Here is a 16,762-nt window from a genome sequence, read left to right on the forward strand (position 1 = left end):
GATGGTTGTGGAAAATTTCGGCCAGGACAGATCTAGGGCTGACAGATAAGGGGCTAACTTGGTCTCAAAGGACACTTCTGGGGACCCGTTGGGGGACACCAAGGAGGCTGTCCGCCCTCCCGAGCACATTAGGCTGGCTGAATTCTAAGGTGGCTACACAGCAGGATGGTGTGAAGCAGGTGTTTATCTTGTGGGCGTTTGTGATCCCCAGTGCTAAGCAGAGCCGCCGTCCTCTCAGCCGCTTACAAGGCGACAAACCAGCAAGTAGCATGTATCATCACAGCGTGGTGCTGCGTCCCATCGCCTGCTCATCCTCCACCTCTTGCTGTCACCGGGGAACAGGGCAAAATGCCCTAATAGATGTGCAGGTGAAGAGAAAAAAAATACTTCATCCGGACTGTGGGGCATTATGTTAACAAGCAAACAGACCATAATGTTTAATTTCTCAGCTAAGTCTGACTTTTCATACAACCTATACCAGATGTTAGAAGTGACTGCTAACCAGAGATCAAGAACAAATTTGCGAAGTTTAGAGTTTTTAAAGAACCACTCCCTCCCTTTTTAAAAAGCCTAGGGGAAATCGAAAACGATTTTTTTTTTTTAAAGATTACTTATTTATTTGAGAGAGAGAATGAGAGAGAGAGCACATGAGAGGGGGGAGGGTCAGAGGGAGAAGCAGACTCCCTGCTGAGCAGAGAGCCCGATGCGGGACTCGATCCAGGGGCTCCAGGATCATGACCTGAGCCGAAGGCAGTCGCTTAACCAACTGAGCCACCCAGGCGCCCTCGAAAACGATTCTTTGACAACTGTGTCTGCCTAACAAGGAACTTGGGCCAGGACACAGGTGTTGTTTAGAAGGTATATGGGGACAGGGCCATCATGTCAGAACTCACTGCTACTCTCCTGAGTAGTCCTGTTGTCTCCACTGCTTGGGGAGGGATCCAAGTTGGACAGGGTAGCCACCCATGGGCTCCCAGCTCCACAGAAACCATACAGAACTGTGGGGGAAACTGCGTTAGATGGCCAGTGCCAGCAATTTTAAATTGCAGATCCTGTAATGAACTTGTATATTGTGATAACCTAGAACTTGTGGGGACAAAAGTGAGTGTTCATGGCTCAGCAGTTCTGCTTGTGTGTTGGGCAGGGACACGCCACCAAAGTTGATCCAAAAGACCCTGCAGTGACAGTGGCCACCTGGACCCTTCGGTCACGTAGGTGTTTCCTGAGACCTCTGTGCAGGTCAGTGCCAGGGTTGCAGAGATACAGGGGCCAAATCTAAATGACTGACCACCTACAAATCCTACCATTGCTGAGGACCAGAAAAGTGCATTTACCTGGTGATTTCAAGATCCTGGGCTGTTAGCTGAACACGTATGCTGGCGCGAGGCCACTTCCTGATTTCTCCACAGCACTTGCCTTGATAACACGAGTGTCGTCCGCGACTGGAGGAGCCTGAGCAGCAGGGAATGTGGTCTCAAGTCTCTCTGCTGAACAGGCCTGAGATCTGAGCAAGTCAGTGTCTCTGTGCCCAGACCTCCCCACCTGTAAAGGGATGCTAATAATTTTTACATTACTCCTGCTGTGCCACCTTTATGGGTTGTTACAAGGATCAAGGAAGATGGGGGAAAGGTCTTTATAAAATGAGACACTAAAAATATTTGCCATAACGTGTAGCTCATCTATCAGATGACCAATCTGATGGTCTCATCATTTTTGTTTTTGGATTTGGTTCTTGTACTAGGGTTCTGGCAGGAAACAGAATTAACTACCACTCAAGGGAGTAACTGAAGAGTTTAACTGGCAAAGTTCCTGGGCTAGCAACAGTGAGGTGCAGTTAGTAGGAGATCTGAAGGGACGAATGGAGAAGCTGCTGGAACCCAGAGAGTGAGCTGTTCCAACAGGGGCTGCGGCCTTGGGTGGAGGGACACAGCCACAGCCGCCCACAACCCAGCCAGAGGGGGACCAGGGAGCTCACCTTTGTAGTCCCTGCAGGTCAGCTTCTTGGGGCGTGCACAGAGCAGGTGGGAAAGGGCACGGCGGCTCTGGAAGGCCAGGTGAAAGCTCTCTGGCAAAGCCATTAAAGCTGGTCTATATTACCCCGCCCCCAAGATCTGAGTAGACGTTACTGCAGCTGGTTCGTTGCTATAGTGGACAATCATCAATCCTGATCTAAATCATTCACAGAAGTGACGAAACATGCATGGTTCTTTCTAGTTTATTGTTTGGTAGAAAGACAGGTTCTTGAACGCTGTATAAACATCTCACAAAGTGCTTCTTCTAGATTACAAAAAGTCAAAGCCAATTTTCTTTGAGATGGGGCCCTTAAATCTGACATTCAAGTCACCGTAATAGAAACAGGAGCTGTTATACCTAACGTTCTGGAAGGCACCTCAACAAAGGCACACTAGGACCTGTTTAAAACCTTTAGCATCTAGAAAGATCCATCTTTCCTTCCAATGCCTATGAATGGTGGTAAAAGGAGAAAGCGAGGTCTGCTATGGATGCTGAATAAGTCTTGAGAAGGCTTTTTAAAAATGACTCCAAAATCCAGCCTTCAATCTTCATCTCTAGAGACTCAGAGAAATGACCCCCCTTCCCCCCGCGCCTTCCCGGTCTCCCCAGCTGACTTTCTCCAGTCCACGCGCACAGCTTTCTGGGACCCAGGCACTGACTGCACTAACAGCCTCACCCAATCTCCTCATTAGGCTTCTTAAGAGGGCTTTTGGTGAAAGCAGCAGCTTTAATTTAGTTACTGCCAATCTTCAGCCCTTAGAAAAGTATTTCTTGTTTAAAAAAAAAAAGGGAGGGGGGGCCACAGACTATTCTAAGGAATTTAACAAGGAAATAAGTACCTTTTATGAAAAGGACTTTTGAGTTCTCTGAGCTCACAACTTAACTGAAAGAACTTTACTGAAGTGTCTCCACATAAAACAGCACCTACTTCCCAGCAGCTGGATGGATGGGATCTGTGTACACAGAGCATCCATTTAAAATGCCCTCAGCGGAAACAGCAATTGTGGCAGAAGTCTGGCTGCTCCTTCCTCCCTTACGTCAAATCCACATCCCTCCAGGCTGCATCCTGTGGAATTAGGTGTAGGAGAAACAGTAAAGGTCCTGCTGGACGGCCATGAGCAGCCCTGGGGCTCCCCGGAAACCCCCAAGCCGAGAAGAGAAGGCCACACTGGGGATGTCAGCCTTGGAGGTGGGGTGTGGGGAGGGTATGGTTCTGAGCAGGCAGGCGTCATGGAAGCTCCAGATTCTCGTGTAGCAGTCCTGGCCCACTAAGAAAGAGGGAAGACACATGGCAGGTTAGAACACACAGGAGCACTTGTATACATGTGGACACGGCTTCTCACGATTCCTAAGGGACTCCACTGAGCCAGAACACAAACTCAAATGGAAATTATTTCTGCTGATAATCTGTACTTCTTGAAAATCAAAGTCACAGGTCTCCCTGGTGCTCCAGAATCACAACTAGTCGCAGGTACTCCAAGTGACAAGATGCACTGGCTGGTGTCCCCAGGCATCCTGGCGAACAGGTGGCCGCTCTGCTTCTCTTATGTCAAGGGCTGCTCAAGGGAGAGCCCAGCCCCCTGGTCTAGATGACATGCAACTCATTTCCTTTTTGTGAAAGAGTAACCAGGAAGATCTCTTCCCTTCAGTATATCCTGGGGACACACCAGGTGACCACTCTCACCAGAGCGGTTTCTGGTTTAACGGCTCAGTTTCTAACACCAGGTAAGTCTCTGGAGCTCACAGCTGTAAGGAATGTGGCGCCCAAGAAGCACTGTCTGCAGCAGCCCAAATAGGCTGCTGGAGACCTTCAGAGGAAAGGGGGGCAGATCTCAGGGTCTCTCGGACTTCACCTCACTCCCTCAGCTGTGATGGCTCAGGCTGCCTGGCACGTCGAGGACTGCACAGCCCACCACCCACGTCTGCCTCTCCACGGGCTCCTCTCCTTCCTGTTACCTAGAGCACAGCGGCTCTACTGAGGTGGAAACTAGGCTTAAACAGGAAGCTAAACAGCCTGAGAAAGTTCTAACAAAGTGATGCTTCTTTGGCACAAGAGAAGATTCACAGAGAATAAGTACATTCTGGAGGCGTATCTGCACATCTGAGGACATGTCAAGACCAAGAACATATTCCTTGATGTCAAGGGCTTACTATTTCATGTGTCAAACCACTGAACTTCCATGCTATCAGAATATTCTGTTGCCCCAGAAACAGCAAAATCTGCAATCAACTTGTAGCCCTTTTCAAGGGAGTTTAGTAGCTCAACACCTCTGCTCCTATTCTGCAGATAGGGATCCCCAGGGATTGTGTTAAGGGGACCAGGAACCAGTTCCATCACAATTACCTTAATTTCTTTTCTCAACATCCAAGACTGGAAAGTGAGCACAAAGTACAGGGAGCCTAAGCTTTTAAACAGGATAGGATAAAGGTCACACTGAATGCTGACCAGGTGGACACCCAAGTCTCTCAATGTTTTACTGCACGTAACTTGCCTGTTACTGAGGTGATGTTCTCCCACCAATGTGAGGACAAAGGGCTGTCCCACCTGGCGGCCATTTAACTGCTCCTTACTAATGTGCTGTTCTATGTCCCATCTAGTGTCTCCAACCAGCAGCCCACAGTCCCACGTACGAGGTTGTGAAGTGGAGTAATTTCTCCCTCTGGCATTTGATAGGACAGAAAGAGCTCCCCTTCCCCAGGTTACCTGCTACCACAATTCCTTCTTCCTCATGCACGTGCAGGGGCAGGTAGGCGTACTCGTTCACATGACCTTCGTACTGCCTTATACACTTAGTGGTCCTCAGGTCCCACAACTTGATCTGTGGAAAGCACAAGGGGCCATTAGAGGGTCCGGGAGGTACACTAGTGAACCCAGGCAGGGCAAGGTGGTCTCCAAACACCTCTTAGAGTGAGGGAAGTCTAAATTTCAAAAGCACCAAAACCAGTTTCATGTCAGTCTACACCAGGCTGGGCTCCCAGGTGGAGAAAGCAACTGCCCTACACAGCCCACAGCTCGTCTCCAGCTGCCCTTCCCCTGCTACTGTCTGGCGCAGGCTCTCTCTCTCTCCCCAAAGATTTTATTTTAAAGTAATCTCTACATCCAACATGGGGCTCGAACTCATGACCCTCAGATCAAGAGTCACACACTCGTCCGAATAAGCCAGCCACGTGCCCCACCACGAGGGTCTTTGCTGAAGAGTCCTTCACCTGGCAGAGCTCTACACCAGCGGCTCCAGTGGCCTGAGTCATCAAGTGCTACCCCCCTACCGTTCCTGCCATGTCGGACGCCATCAGGTTTTGCTCTTCTTGGAGGATTTGCACAGAGGTCACTGCTGAGTCATGGAAAAGGCGGGTGGCCTTCCAGCCCTTGCCCTGATTTCGACAACGCAGATCTATGGCAAAGATCTCCCCAGAACGACAGCCATTAAACAGCAAAGGAGCCTATGGAAAGAGAATGAGTGGTACCACCCCCTCTAAGGCTGGGAGGGGTGTGCCCTCCAGAATACAACTCCTGCCTCGCCTCCCCTCTCCCAGCCCTGGGTTAGCAGTGTGGGCGATGGTGTGGTCAGGCTTTGAGCCTCAGTATAGCTGGAAGGGGTCCTTATGAGAGGGTAAAAGAACTGGACCCAGGTGTCTTCCAGTGTCCTCCCCATTGGCTGCATTGGCCCCTTAGGCCTCACTCTGTGAAGCTCAAGTGAAGGTGCCTTCTCTCCACCAAGATCCTTTGGGAGAAGCCAGGGGGAGGAATATGGGGTAGGAGAGATCAAAGATCCAGGTAAGGCTTGCAGTCCCAAACACGGCAGACAGCTGAAGCAGCCTGAATAACACGCCCTGTGCTTACTGCACAAAGCAGGTCGGCACACTCCTCCATGCTTAAAGAAAGATGGCATTTTCAGTGAGCAAGTCTCTGAAATGTATTGTCTAAAAGTAGGATTTTTAAACTTATAAATTACATAACTTGAAAACTGTAAAAACCTAATAAGTATGATGAATTGGGACTTAATTTATACATTAAAAAAATTACTTGTCCTGCTGGCTAATCCAAGTACTCAAGAACTGCTAACAATTCATTTAAATAGGAAGCTGTTTAAAGCCAGTTTAGCCAGACCTTTCTGAATCAGCCAACTTTCATCCAGTGCAAATATAATCACCAAGTAACCCGCTAATCCTTTCTGATGCCCTCTTTTTTTTCCCCTGAAAAAGTGAGACGACCAGATGCCACACAGAGGGATCCAGTTTCAATCCAGCAAAATTTCCACCCTTGGGAAACTTTACATTGCTCTCCTCCCCTAATCCAACCAACCATGAGAGCAAACTGCTGGGCCAAGACATCACTGCTGGTCCCAAAGGACTGCCGGTGTCCCGTCACCACGTTGGTCACTAGGACCCGCCGAGACAAGCCTGACAGAGACAGAGGGGGCAGAGAGAGAAGCATCACTCAGTCTGGAGAAGGGGTTCGAAGCCTGTGAACGTCTTTCCTCTGGGGACCCGTCGGGGCAGCCGCGGCTCACCTGTGCTGAAGGAGTTATTCGCCTGAATGTTGAGGGACCACGCACAGGACCAGGCTCCAGGGATCCGGAAACTGCAGAGCATGCCAGGCCGGTCTCCTGCTGAGGGCAACAGTGAATATAAAAGGTGGCTGCTCTCGAGGGACCTTCCCTCCGTGCTGCCAGGCCAGTGACCACCCGATCTCGGAGACCTCCAGGAATGGTTGCTCAGAGATCTATACCTTGGCCTCTCTGGCTTTTACGGTAACAAAAAAAGACACTCAGCTGGGGTACCTGGCTCAAAAGGGGCTATTCTGAGAGGGAGCACATGAATCTTTCCTGACTTCGCAGTAGTGTTAGAACTAACTGCCGTCAGGGAGGCAGTGTGGCATCTTGACAAGAGGGTTCCAATCCCACATCATACTATTTGATGGGTGATCTCAAGCAAAACATTTTTAAAATAAGCCTTTTAACTAAGAATCCATAAAGGGCACACACCCCAAATAGAGAGTGCAACGAGTGATCACAAAGTAAATGTAGCCACATGACCGTCACTCAGGTTAAGAAGCAAAACATTCCAGAACCCTGATACCCCTCCCCGTTACGACCTCCCCACTGTTCCCGAGAGGGAACCACTGTCCTGGTCAGTTTTGTAAGGCAGGCTCTGAACTCTCTTCGCCTCAGCTTCCTCATCTGTAGAAACGGTGGTTAACACACTCCTGCCACACAGGCCTGCCACACGATGAAATGTCAGGCACCAGGCTGAGTCTGCATCACCTCATTTAATCCCCCCGTAACCCGACAGGGTGGGTGTTCTCTTCACAGAAGGTAAGCAACCTGTTCATGTTGGTAAGGGGCAGAGCCGGGATTCATGCCAGGTCTGCCTGAAGGCCTGCACTCTTAGAACCTTGAGCCTTGTCTAATAAGTCCTAAGTCTCTGAAAGACTGAAAACTTAATACCCAGAGTGCCACCTGGAAGGAGAAGTCCAGCTGCCTTCAGGCCCACAGATCGCAAGCAATGCCAGCAGCAGGTGCCAGGCTTTTCTGCACCATCTGTACAGGCAGCCCAAATAAATACTTTAATCTCGCACTTTTAACTGTTCTGGCTGCTGAAATGACCCCAAAGGAGGGGTATGTAGGGACGTGCGCACTTGCAGTCCGAATCCTGGGTCAGGTTGCAGGAATTCTCCGACAAGTGCTTTCGCAGGCTGACTCGGGCTCACGCAGCCTGTGCTTCCCACCCCTCCTGTCCAAGCCTTGGCCACGGAGTTTACACCATCGTGGGCTGCAGCTCCTGGAGGCAGGGACCGAGACCTCCCTCAGAGCACCTCCTCCTCCGAAGGGAAAGGACCTGGTACCTGGATGACTACTGACGAACAGCGACGCTGGGAGCAGGGTGGCACAGCCTGGAGTCTCTGCGATGCCCATGAGGCAAAGCCTGCAAAAGCTGTTAAGGACAGTCAAGTACAAGGGTCTCTTCTGGGAAGAGAATGGGCATTAGTACCCTTCAAGAAACTGTAACACCACGAGCCAGATTTAACACGTTCCCATATTCCATATTTAGGTTCAGATTTATTATTTATTTATTTATATATTTTTAAAGATTTTTGTTTATTTGACAGCGAGAGAAGGAACACAAGCAGGGGGAGTGGGAGAGGGAAAAGCAGGCTTCCCACTGAGAAGGGAGCCCGATGTGGGGCTTGATCCCAGGACCCTGGGATCATGACCTGAGCCGAAGGCAGACACTTAACGACTAAGCCACCCAGGCGCCCACAGTTTCAGATATTTTAAAAGGAAAGAAAATGTCACACAGTTGAAAGCCTCTCTGACCCCTCCCCAGTCCAATTCTTCCTTCTCCTCTACCCAGAATCACATTCTAAAACTGCTCTGAGTTCTGCGCCGTGCTCTATTCTTTCCACAGAGCATCTTTTACAACTCTCCATCTCCACTGTCTTCTAGATTCATCTAGGTTGATTTTGTAGCTCCAATCTCTTCACTTTCACAGTGGAGCATGCCTTTGTATGAATATACAACTCATCTGTCTCGTCTCCCGCTGATGGGCACTTCCGTGGTTTTGGGTTGTTTTGCTCTGCTGCTGGAATGAGCATCCCCTCCTGTTTTCCTGTCTCATACGTCATGTGTGGGAGGCTGCTTCAAGGCAGTGTTTTCTTGAACCCACGGTACAAGTTTCATTTTGCTACCAAGCTCTACATACACACAAAGAACTGAAACAAAAGTTTCATAAAGTATTTGCTCTTACTAAATATGGGACTCATTATTTTCTAGTCGGCTTCATTAAAAAAATGCCGCTCACAAATGGACGTAATGGCCCACAGAGGGAGGTCATGTCGTGCAGTCTGGAAACAGCCTGATCTGTGCTCATCTGAACAGGCATAATAACTGACACGTCATCATTTTAACTTCAGTTTCCCAACTACAACCGGGTGTGCTGATGCATCGGATCACAGTTGCTTGGGTTTCCTCTTCTTTGAACCTCCTGTCTGTGCCTTACCCATGTGTCTGCTGGGCTGTCTTCCAAGTGATTTGCATCCTCTCCCTTCACAGCCAAACTTCTCTCAGAGGAGTCTGTGTTTCTCCCATTCCCTTGGTCTTCCTTTCACTCTTCAGCCCACTGAAACCCAGTCATCGTCCAGTTAAATATCCTCCCCGAGGTCTCCAAGGGACTCTGTTTCTCACACTGATCAACACTTTCCAGCCTTGCCTGTGGCCACGCAGCACTGTTTCCAAAGACACGCTCGGTGATGGACTCCAGAACCCCCTCTGGGAGGTCCCCTTGGACCTTCTATCACCTACATTGCTTGGCCTAGATCCTGAGCTTCTTCGACTCGTGCCTCTCCTCCACCCCTGGCTTATCCACCACACCCTCTCCCCTGCCTGCAGTCTTACAGCAACCGCCCCCCTTCCCGCCCCAGTCTGAGGTCTCACCCTTGCCAGCTTTTCATAAGATACGCCTCCAGGGCCACAGTCCTCCAGAACATCCCAGCACCAGGTGCCCCACCTTGCCAGAGACCTTACGGATACTACTAGACCACTTCCCGCTGCCCCAGGTGCCATGCTCCCTCCTGCTGCTTCCTTCTGCTGGGAGCTCCGTCCCCTCCTTCCCATGCGGGAATCACCTCCAGGAAGGCCACCCCGATCCCTCCATCCCGCCAGCATCCTGCTGCCCCTCAGACATCACGGCAGAGACCGAGCGCCTGCCGTGCTGCCCGCTCTAGCACTCACAGGGATGCGTCTGCCCGACGGCCTCTGGTGGAGCGGACGCGCACAGCCCTCACTGAAAACTGTAAATGTCTGCAAAGTTTTCAGGCAACATTCCTGGTCGTCTGAACGTGTGACGTGTGCATGTCACGCTGCCTTGGATGGCAGGCCCCGTGTTAAGTATCTCTAGTTAGAGAGACTGCCGAAGCTATAAATGATAACCCTGCAGCTGGGCAGCCCAAGTCCTTCCTAAAGAAATCTCTTTTGCTTCTGGGTTTGGAGGGTGAGGATGTGGGGAGGAGTCCCTACCCAGGTGCACTTTTAATTACTAGGACTAAGATCCAAACTACCCTTACACTTCGTGTGATGCTAATGGGGCCATATCAGTTGGTCCTTTCAGAGGCCACAGGGGTCGAAGAGCCCAGGAAGGGCAGCCTCAGCCTAACCTCTCCCCATTTTGTGGGGGGAACTGCAGAGGACCGGGCTCAACAAGGTGCCATTTTGGTAAAGGGAGAAAGTTCCATGACCTTCAGCAGAAGCAGCAGGTGCACAGAAGCCTGAAGATTACCGAAGTGACCACCAGAGGGCAAGGGGCTGAAGAAGCTACCACAGACCACGCTCTGTAAACCCAATTATACGGATTTTTATTCTCTCCTTAGCGTAAGGAGAGAAACCTGGGAAAACGTCATCCTGTTTTAAGATCAGAAATGAAAGCAAGGTTCTTGTTTTCTCTCCTTTAAGATCTGGTCTCTTCTGTCCTCTGGTAAGATCATCACAGTAACAGGTGGTCCTATCCCCCCCACAGAATCCCATCAAATGAAAGCCACATAAAATTTTCAATTTACAGGCCACACAGTTTTGTGTTTGTCTTACGTAAAATGATAACCAGATCTCTACTGTACTTTAGGCTTTTAAAATAGAGTGCCGTGGAACAAATTCAAAAAACCCCAACTGGTTCCGATTCAGCCATCATGTGCGGAGAACCCATCATGTGCCAAGCACTGTGCTAAGTGCATTCACAGATGTTAAATAATGTTAGCACCGGAACAACTCCCGAAGTAGGTGCTAGGTACCGTGAGTGGTCAGAGTTTTAAGAACTCATTTATTATGAAAATGAACCATGGATAAGACTCATGCACATGTGGCTTTGGCTCAAACCGTATTACTCCCAGAAGCACAGGACAGACCGTTGTCTTGTCCATCATCAACAGCCCCCAGGGATTCCAGAGGAAGGGTCCAGACAGCCTGACGCTGTACTCCTTTGCTTTTAGCAAAAGAGCCTTGATTGTTCTCTAAGACGGCAGAGACTAGAATGAAGAGAGCTCTAAAGGCGGCTGTCTCTGGGGGCGCCTGAGGGGCTCAGTCAGTTAAGCGTCTGTCTTCGACTCAGGTCGTGATCCTGGGGTCCTAGGATCGAGCCCCGCATTGGGCTCCCTGATCAGCCAGGAGTCTGCTTCTCCTTCTGCCTCTGTCCCCCCACCCCCTGCTCATGCCCTCCTCTCTCTCTCAAATAAATACATAAAATAAAAAAAAAAAAGAAAGTAAGTAAGAAAGAAAGAAGGCTGTCTCTCACAGGGACCCTAGGCACAGAGCCCACACACTCATGTCCAATGCCGAAGGATTCCCCTCTCCCCTTTACTGATGTCCACCCTCAGTTTCCCCCCACAAGAGGCCCGGCCCACCCTCAAACCACTGTAGCTCTGAGCTCCTCCCTCCTTCACCTCAGGAGGATGTGGGGTTCCTGCCTAAGGCTTTACCGTTCCTAAGTGTCCGGCACACAGTGACATCAGTGTCACCGTGGGAACTCCGCTATTGCTCCATGGCAATCCTCATTCTCTACCGAGCTGCACTATTCTTTCCTAAAGGGTGAGATGTGCATACAAAATGGGGCAGACCTCTGGCCACTAAGATGCCACCTCACAAACCCCACAGATGCCCAGCTCCACACCAGGGCATGGCCTGCCCACCAAACCTCTTCATCTGCCAAAAGATACAGAATGTGGGAGTCCAGGTGATTCAGCGAGGCCCAGCACACAGAGTTTACCTGGTGAGGAAGCACACAGTAAGACTGGTTTGCCCACTTGTGGAGAGAAACGGACAAATGCTTTCCTATGGAATAACTAATGCGGATGTAGACACAGGACTTCTTTCTTCAGGTCTCACTCCTTTTAAAGGGGCTGGAACAAGCTCCAGAACAGGCAAGTCTCCCCTGCTCCACCATGTAGGGCCTTGAGACGAACAGGGAGGAAGTAACCCCCAGACTTTGGTCCTCTGTCATTAGCATGGACCTCACAGTGAGACCTCTGGTATACTCTCTGGTTTGGGGATGGAGTCTCTGCAATAGCAGGGGACAAACCTAACTCTGAAAGGCATACTGTATTCTCACTTCAACCAGAAACCATTTTCAACCTGTATCCATCTTGTGGCTCAGGTCCCAAATGAACAGAATGTCACTGCTTCTTACACATGCAGTCATCACCCCCGTGGAATTTAAAGGTTGCTCCCTAGACAGCAAGCTGTGCTGTATTATATTTATTTAACCTCTGTGTAGGTCACAGACCGGCTGAGTGACTGATGCACCAGAGGACTCCCCACTCAGCTACCTCAGCCCCCAAGCCCAGGAACTCTGTGCTTGGCAAGGGCTCCTTTGGGTCACTTCAATCCTCCTGGAGGGAAGGTCTGTCCAACCAGTTAAAGAAGCCTTTCAAGCATTAAGAAGTTTCATGCCTTCTCCCAACTATCGACAGTTATTTCTCTTCCAAGAAAAGAAACTTCGGAGGCCCTTTTCTTCCCCTACGGGTTCTCAAGAGCTACAACTCCATTTTCCTTGGGGAAAATAGGTACTCAAGCTCCACCTTCTTCACAAAGTTCTCTCCTCTCCTCTGAATTGGGCCAACTACAGCAGGGCCCTTGGATCCAAAGTGCAAAGGGGGCTGCAAGGCTAATTAATGGGAAAGGCAACGTACCTTCCGGTTGGTGAAGTAAAGGTTTTCGTGCATATGCACCTTGAATGAGGGGGCCTTCAGACCTCGTAGGCTGATGATGCCATACTTGGAGCCTCCGACTTTGACATCATTCACTGTGAAGAGCCGGTCACTGTTGGTATCTGCCTGGAGGGAAAAGAGACTACAGGTCACCTCCCTGGCTGAGCCAGGCGAGCTGAGCTGCCCAAGACCATCTGCCCATCTCTCTAGGATCCCATGCTCTGTGCATTTTCATGTGAGTGCGCCTACCCACGAGGGAGCGTGGAGCATGGAGGTCATTTAACTCGCCCCTACTCAGCCCAGCTGTCACCCGGCAAGGCTGACAGCTAGGTGGTCTCATAAGCAGGAGCAGGGCTAAGGGCAGTGAGGGAGCGCCGTCAGGAAGTCTGAGGTCTGTATAGTGACTCCACTCAGAATTGGGTTTGGAAGAGTCCCAATGTCCACCCAGGTGAACTGTTTAGATGGGCCATGTGGTGACATGTAGCCATCATGAAAGCCACACACAATGTCGAAAATGCTAGTTGTATCCCTGTGAAGGGGTAAAAGGAGGATACAAAATTGGATTCCCATTACACAAGCACTTTTCTCCCCACCAAGTAAAAAAAAAAAAAAAAAAAAGCAAGCCCACTGCACTGAAAAAAAATTACAATAGAAAAGACTGCATTGGGATCTGAGTTTTTTTTCCACTTAAAAAATGTGATTACTAATCACTTCACAACAAAATGTGTTTTACATATATTTATATATACATACATGGGTTTGGATGCTGGTAAAAATGTATTCACTTTCCAAGTTTATTCAGAAAGCACGCTTCCTGCAGAATCATTACAGTGACTAGAATCAGATTGGAAAAACTGATCTCTGGGTGGCAAAGCACCCTTCCCAAAACTCCAGTCCACACAGCCAGCCAATCAGCTCTAACTCCGGGTGACTGGGAAGGTCTCTGAGCCAGTGCAAGGCCTGTGTGAGGTGAAGCACGAAGACTGGGGGCTCGGGCCATACTAAGCAGCATGTGCATCCCTACCTAGTTTTACCGAGGAACCCGAGGGAAGGGGCTCCTGAGGAGAATGAACCGCAAGAAAATATTCTACTGATTCGGGTCAAATCGTACCCCCAGACGATTAAAGTAAAGCCACAGGAGTAAAGCCACAGGAGAGAATGTGAGTCCTGGAATACCCCTTATGTAAGGGTTCTCCTGTTGAGGTCTCCTGGGGCAAGACCTCAAGGGTCAGCTCTGTGGCTTCAGATTCCAGTCCTGTCCAGCAGGATCCAATCTGGATCCTTCTCCCATTCTCCTTAGCCTTTCCCCGGCCTCCAGGAAGGACAGGGCTTGCAGGGCAGGCCATGCTCTCCTGTAACCTTGAGCTTCTAGTCTAACTCGGCGGACCATGAGGTCCTCTGCCAACATTTCTCTGAACTCTGGGTTCAAGCAGTTGGCTCTGGCTTTAGCCTTGGCTTCCAGCCCAGGTCTAACCTAACGAAGAGAAGACTCTCTGCTCCCTGTAAACGATATGATAAAGGTGTGCCAGATGTGCAGGCCCAGGAGTCCAGGCCTGTGGGCCCCTGCTGCTCAGGTCAGAGCCAGCGAGCAAGGGAGTAACACATGGTTGCTACTGAAGGACACTGGAGCTTCAGGTGTGGCCACCAGATAATGCCCCAGTATAGGAAGGATTAGAAGCCCCTAGTCCACTGCATATCTTTTAGTCTGTAACCAACACACCCAAGGGAAAATTACTTTGTGACAGTTCTCAGTCAATGTGTGGTGGGCCCAGGCTCTCAGACTGAATGACAGAGCTATAGTGCGGGTGAGCATTATCAGCACGGCCCGCCCTGCCAGCTCACCACCTGCTAGCGGGTAGCCAGCAGGCACACGTTAGAACCGTAAAACCAAGGGGACACTGCCTGCTTTCATGGCACTGGCTTCCACATAACTAGGCCTGATGAAAGCCAAGGTTAAGCCACGCAGTGTCAGGGGATAAAAGCTATACCTCTGGCACCCACAGGGAGCTCCCTCCCACTCACCAGTATGAGGTTAAATCGGTCGCTTGCCAAAGCGGAGGGATCCGAGCTCTGAATCTGGACCTTTTTCCTCTGCATGCAGCTCACTCGCAGCTCATGAGCTAAACTGCAGGGGGAAAGAGGGGCGGGGAGGGCATGGACACTGTGCCTAGACACCCATGAAGCAGACTCCGAGGCTCTGCCCTGGCCCACACCCTGGAGACCACCTCCCCTAGTCAGCCGACTCTCCTCCCGAGTAATTCTCAGCAAGGGAGCTGAGCGGGATCCCAAATCATCTCAATTATAGAACTCTTAGGAAAACTAAGGCCAAGAAATGGGTGGACCATCCACAGGGTCAAAGAAAGTTAGAACTGGACAAATTTGTTTTTGGATCATCTAGTACAACTCTTTCCCGAGATGAAAAGAATGTGCCTGAGAAATGAAACAGCATGCCGAAGAAGAGGGCCCAATTAGAAGAACCAGGTATGGAGACCCTTCCCTCTCCATATCACGGCCACCACCCCACTAAGAACAAAGCAGGTTTTCAGGTGAAGAGAGATCTACCTAGACCTTAACTCTTTTCCTTCTGAAGAGGGGAATACAGGAGAGAACTGCCCTACCTACTCTGGCGGGTAACCCTTGCGTGGCCCACCCTTTCTAGCTTTACCTTGAGCCAATCGCTCTATTCTGAGCCTCAGTCTCTTCTGAAAACTGGGGGAAGTACCAATGTAGCTCACAGGGTTTTAGTTGGAGTATCAGTCATCACAAGTATATGAAGTTTAGTACACATACATCCCTTTAATGCTCTCTTTTGGGTGACAACTGATTGGAAGGGGAGGAGGCAGAAATCTCATGGTAATGAAGTTATAGGACCTTCATTACACTGACAATGATTTCGCGTAACACAGAGAAAATGTCTTGAGAAATTTCTGCTGAGTTTCTCTGCCTAGATCCCTTCTCCCTCTGTGGCCTCCTGCAGGAGACTCTCCCCTTGCTCTAAAGGGAAATAATTTTCTCAGGGCTGGTTTTAGCAGAAGGCAGGCTATGCTCCTCCCCCCTCCCCCCGCCCCCAACTGTGAGGACTCCTCAGAGTGGTTATGTGCTCTATCCTGACTGGCTTCTTGGACCATGGAAATAAGAAACAGGAAAAGAACATTCATGAAAAAAGCTTAACGAGGCTTTGTCTTACCGGCAGTAACTGGTGACATTGAGAAAACCCAGCTTGCTTTTCTGTAGCAATGAAGATGCATTAAAGCCCATTCTGGCTATTTTCTAAATAAAACCAAAAAGATTCAATGAAGTTTTAGGTTATGGGATAATGGAGAATGTTTCTAGTTTCATAGGATCTAATGAAGAAGCAGGTGTACTAAGTTGGCAGAAATTATATGCATAGAGATCTGAGGGACTCCTCTCCTTGGCAAGAGGAAAAGTCCATCACAAGAAAGCACATGTGAGCTGGAAAGTTGGCCTGGTGCCCATGTCTAAGCTCCCCATCAATTCACCTGGGGAGCCAGGTGAAGAGATGAAGCCACCCCACTAGTGAGCACAAGAACTGTACTGGTCACTCGGGTCTTCCCCATGCTTTCCGTTTGACCAGGGGTGACCACGGAGCCCCCATAAACCACTGAAAGGTCCTGGCATTTAATCCCCAGAAGGGATGCAGGAAATCCTCATATCCACACACCTTGGTTTTCTATTTAAGATATACAGTTACTGAAACTGTATCATACCAATTCCCAAGATTCCTCTGGGGAAGGACAAGATGTGAGTATCACTGATGAAACTTCGCAGGTAGGGCGCCTGGGTGGCTCAGTTGGTTAAGCAACTGCCTTTGGCTCAGGTCATGATCCTGGAGTCCCAGGATCGAGTCCCGCATCGGGCTACCTGCTCGGCAGGGAGTCTGCTTCTCCCTCTGACCCTCCTCCCTCTCATGCTCTATATCTCATTCTCTCTCTCAAATAAATAAAAAATCTTTAAAAAAAAAAAAGAAAAGAAACTTCACAGGTAAGAAAAGGGGCGGTGGGAGATTTCTTGCCTGTTCTCATCAGAATCTCTTCATCA

The 16,762-nt window shown here is 49.8% G+C and overlaps 1 protein-coding gene across 1 annotated transcript in view; it reads right to left on the minus strand.

Moving 5' to 3' along the window:
• Positions 1-2,246: 2,246 nt before the first annotated feature.
• Positions 2,247-16,762, minus strand: part of DCAF4 (DDB1 and CUL4 associated factor 4) — a 29,568-nt gene continuing 15,052 nt past the window's right edge. Inside the window, exons 5-14 of the mRNA XM_021679543.1 lie at positions 15,891-15,973; positions 14,726-14,828; positions 12,686-12,829; positions 11,714-11,763; positions 7,859-7,938; positions 6,525-6,623; positions 6,317-6,414; positions 5,281-5,454; positions 4,718-4,832; positions 2,247-3,281 (exon numbers count right to left, since the gene is read on the minus strand). Of these exons, the coding sequence (XP_021535218.1) occupies positions 3,088-3,281; positions 4,718-4,832; positions 5,281-5,454; positions 6,317-6,414; positions 6,525-6,623; positions 7,859-7,938; positions 11,714-11,763; positions 12,686-12,829; positions 14,726-14,828; positions 15,891-15,973 (1,140 nt within the window). The 3' untranslated portion in view covers positions 2,247-3,087. The remainder of the gene's footprint in view (positions 3,282-4,717; positions 4,833-5,280; positions 5,455-6,316; positions 6,415-6,524; positions 6,624-7,858; positions 7,939-11,713; positions 11,764-12,685; positions 12,830-14,725; positions 14,829-15,890; positions 15,974-16,762) is intronic.

The sequence above is a fragment of the Neomonachus schauinslandi genome, chromosome 9 (genome assembly GCF_002201575.2).
Source record: "Neomonachus schauinslandi chromosome 9, ASM220157v2, whole genome shotgun sequence".
NCBI lineage: Eukaryota > Metazoa > Chordata > Mammalia > Carnivora > Phocidae > Neomonachus > Neomonachus schauinslandi.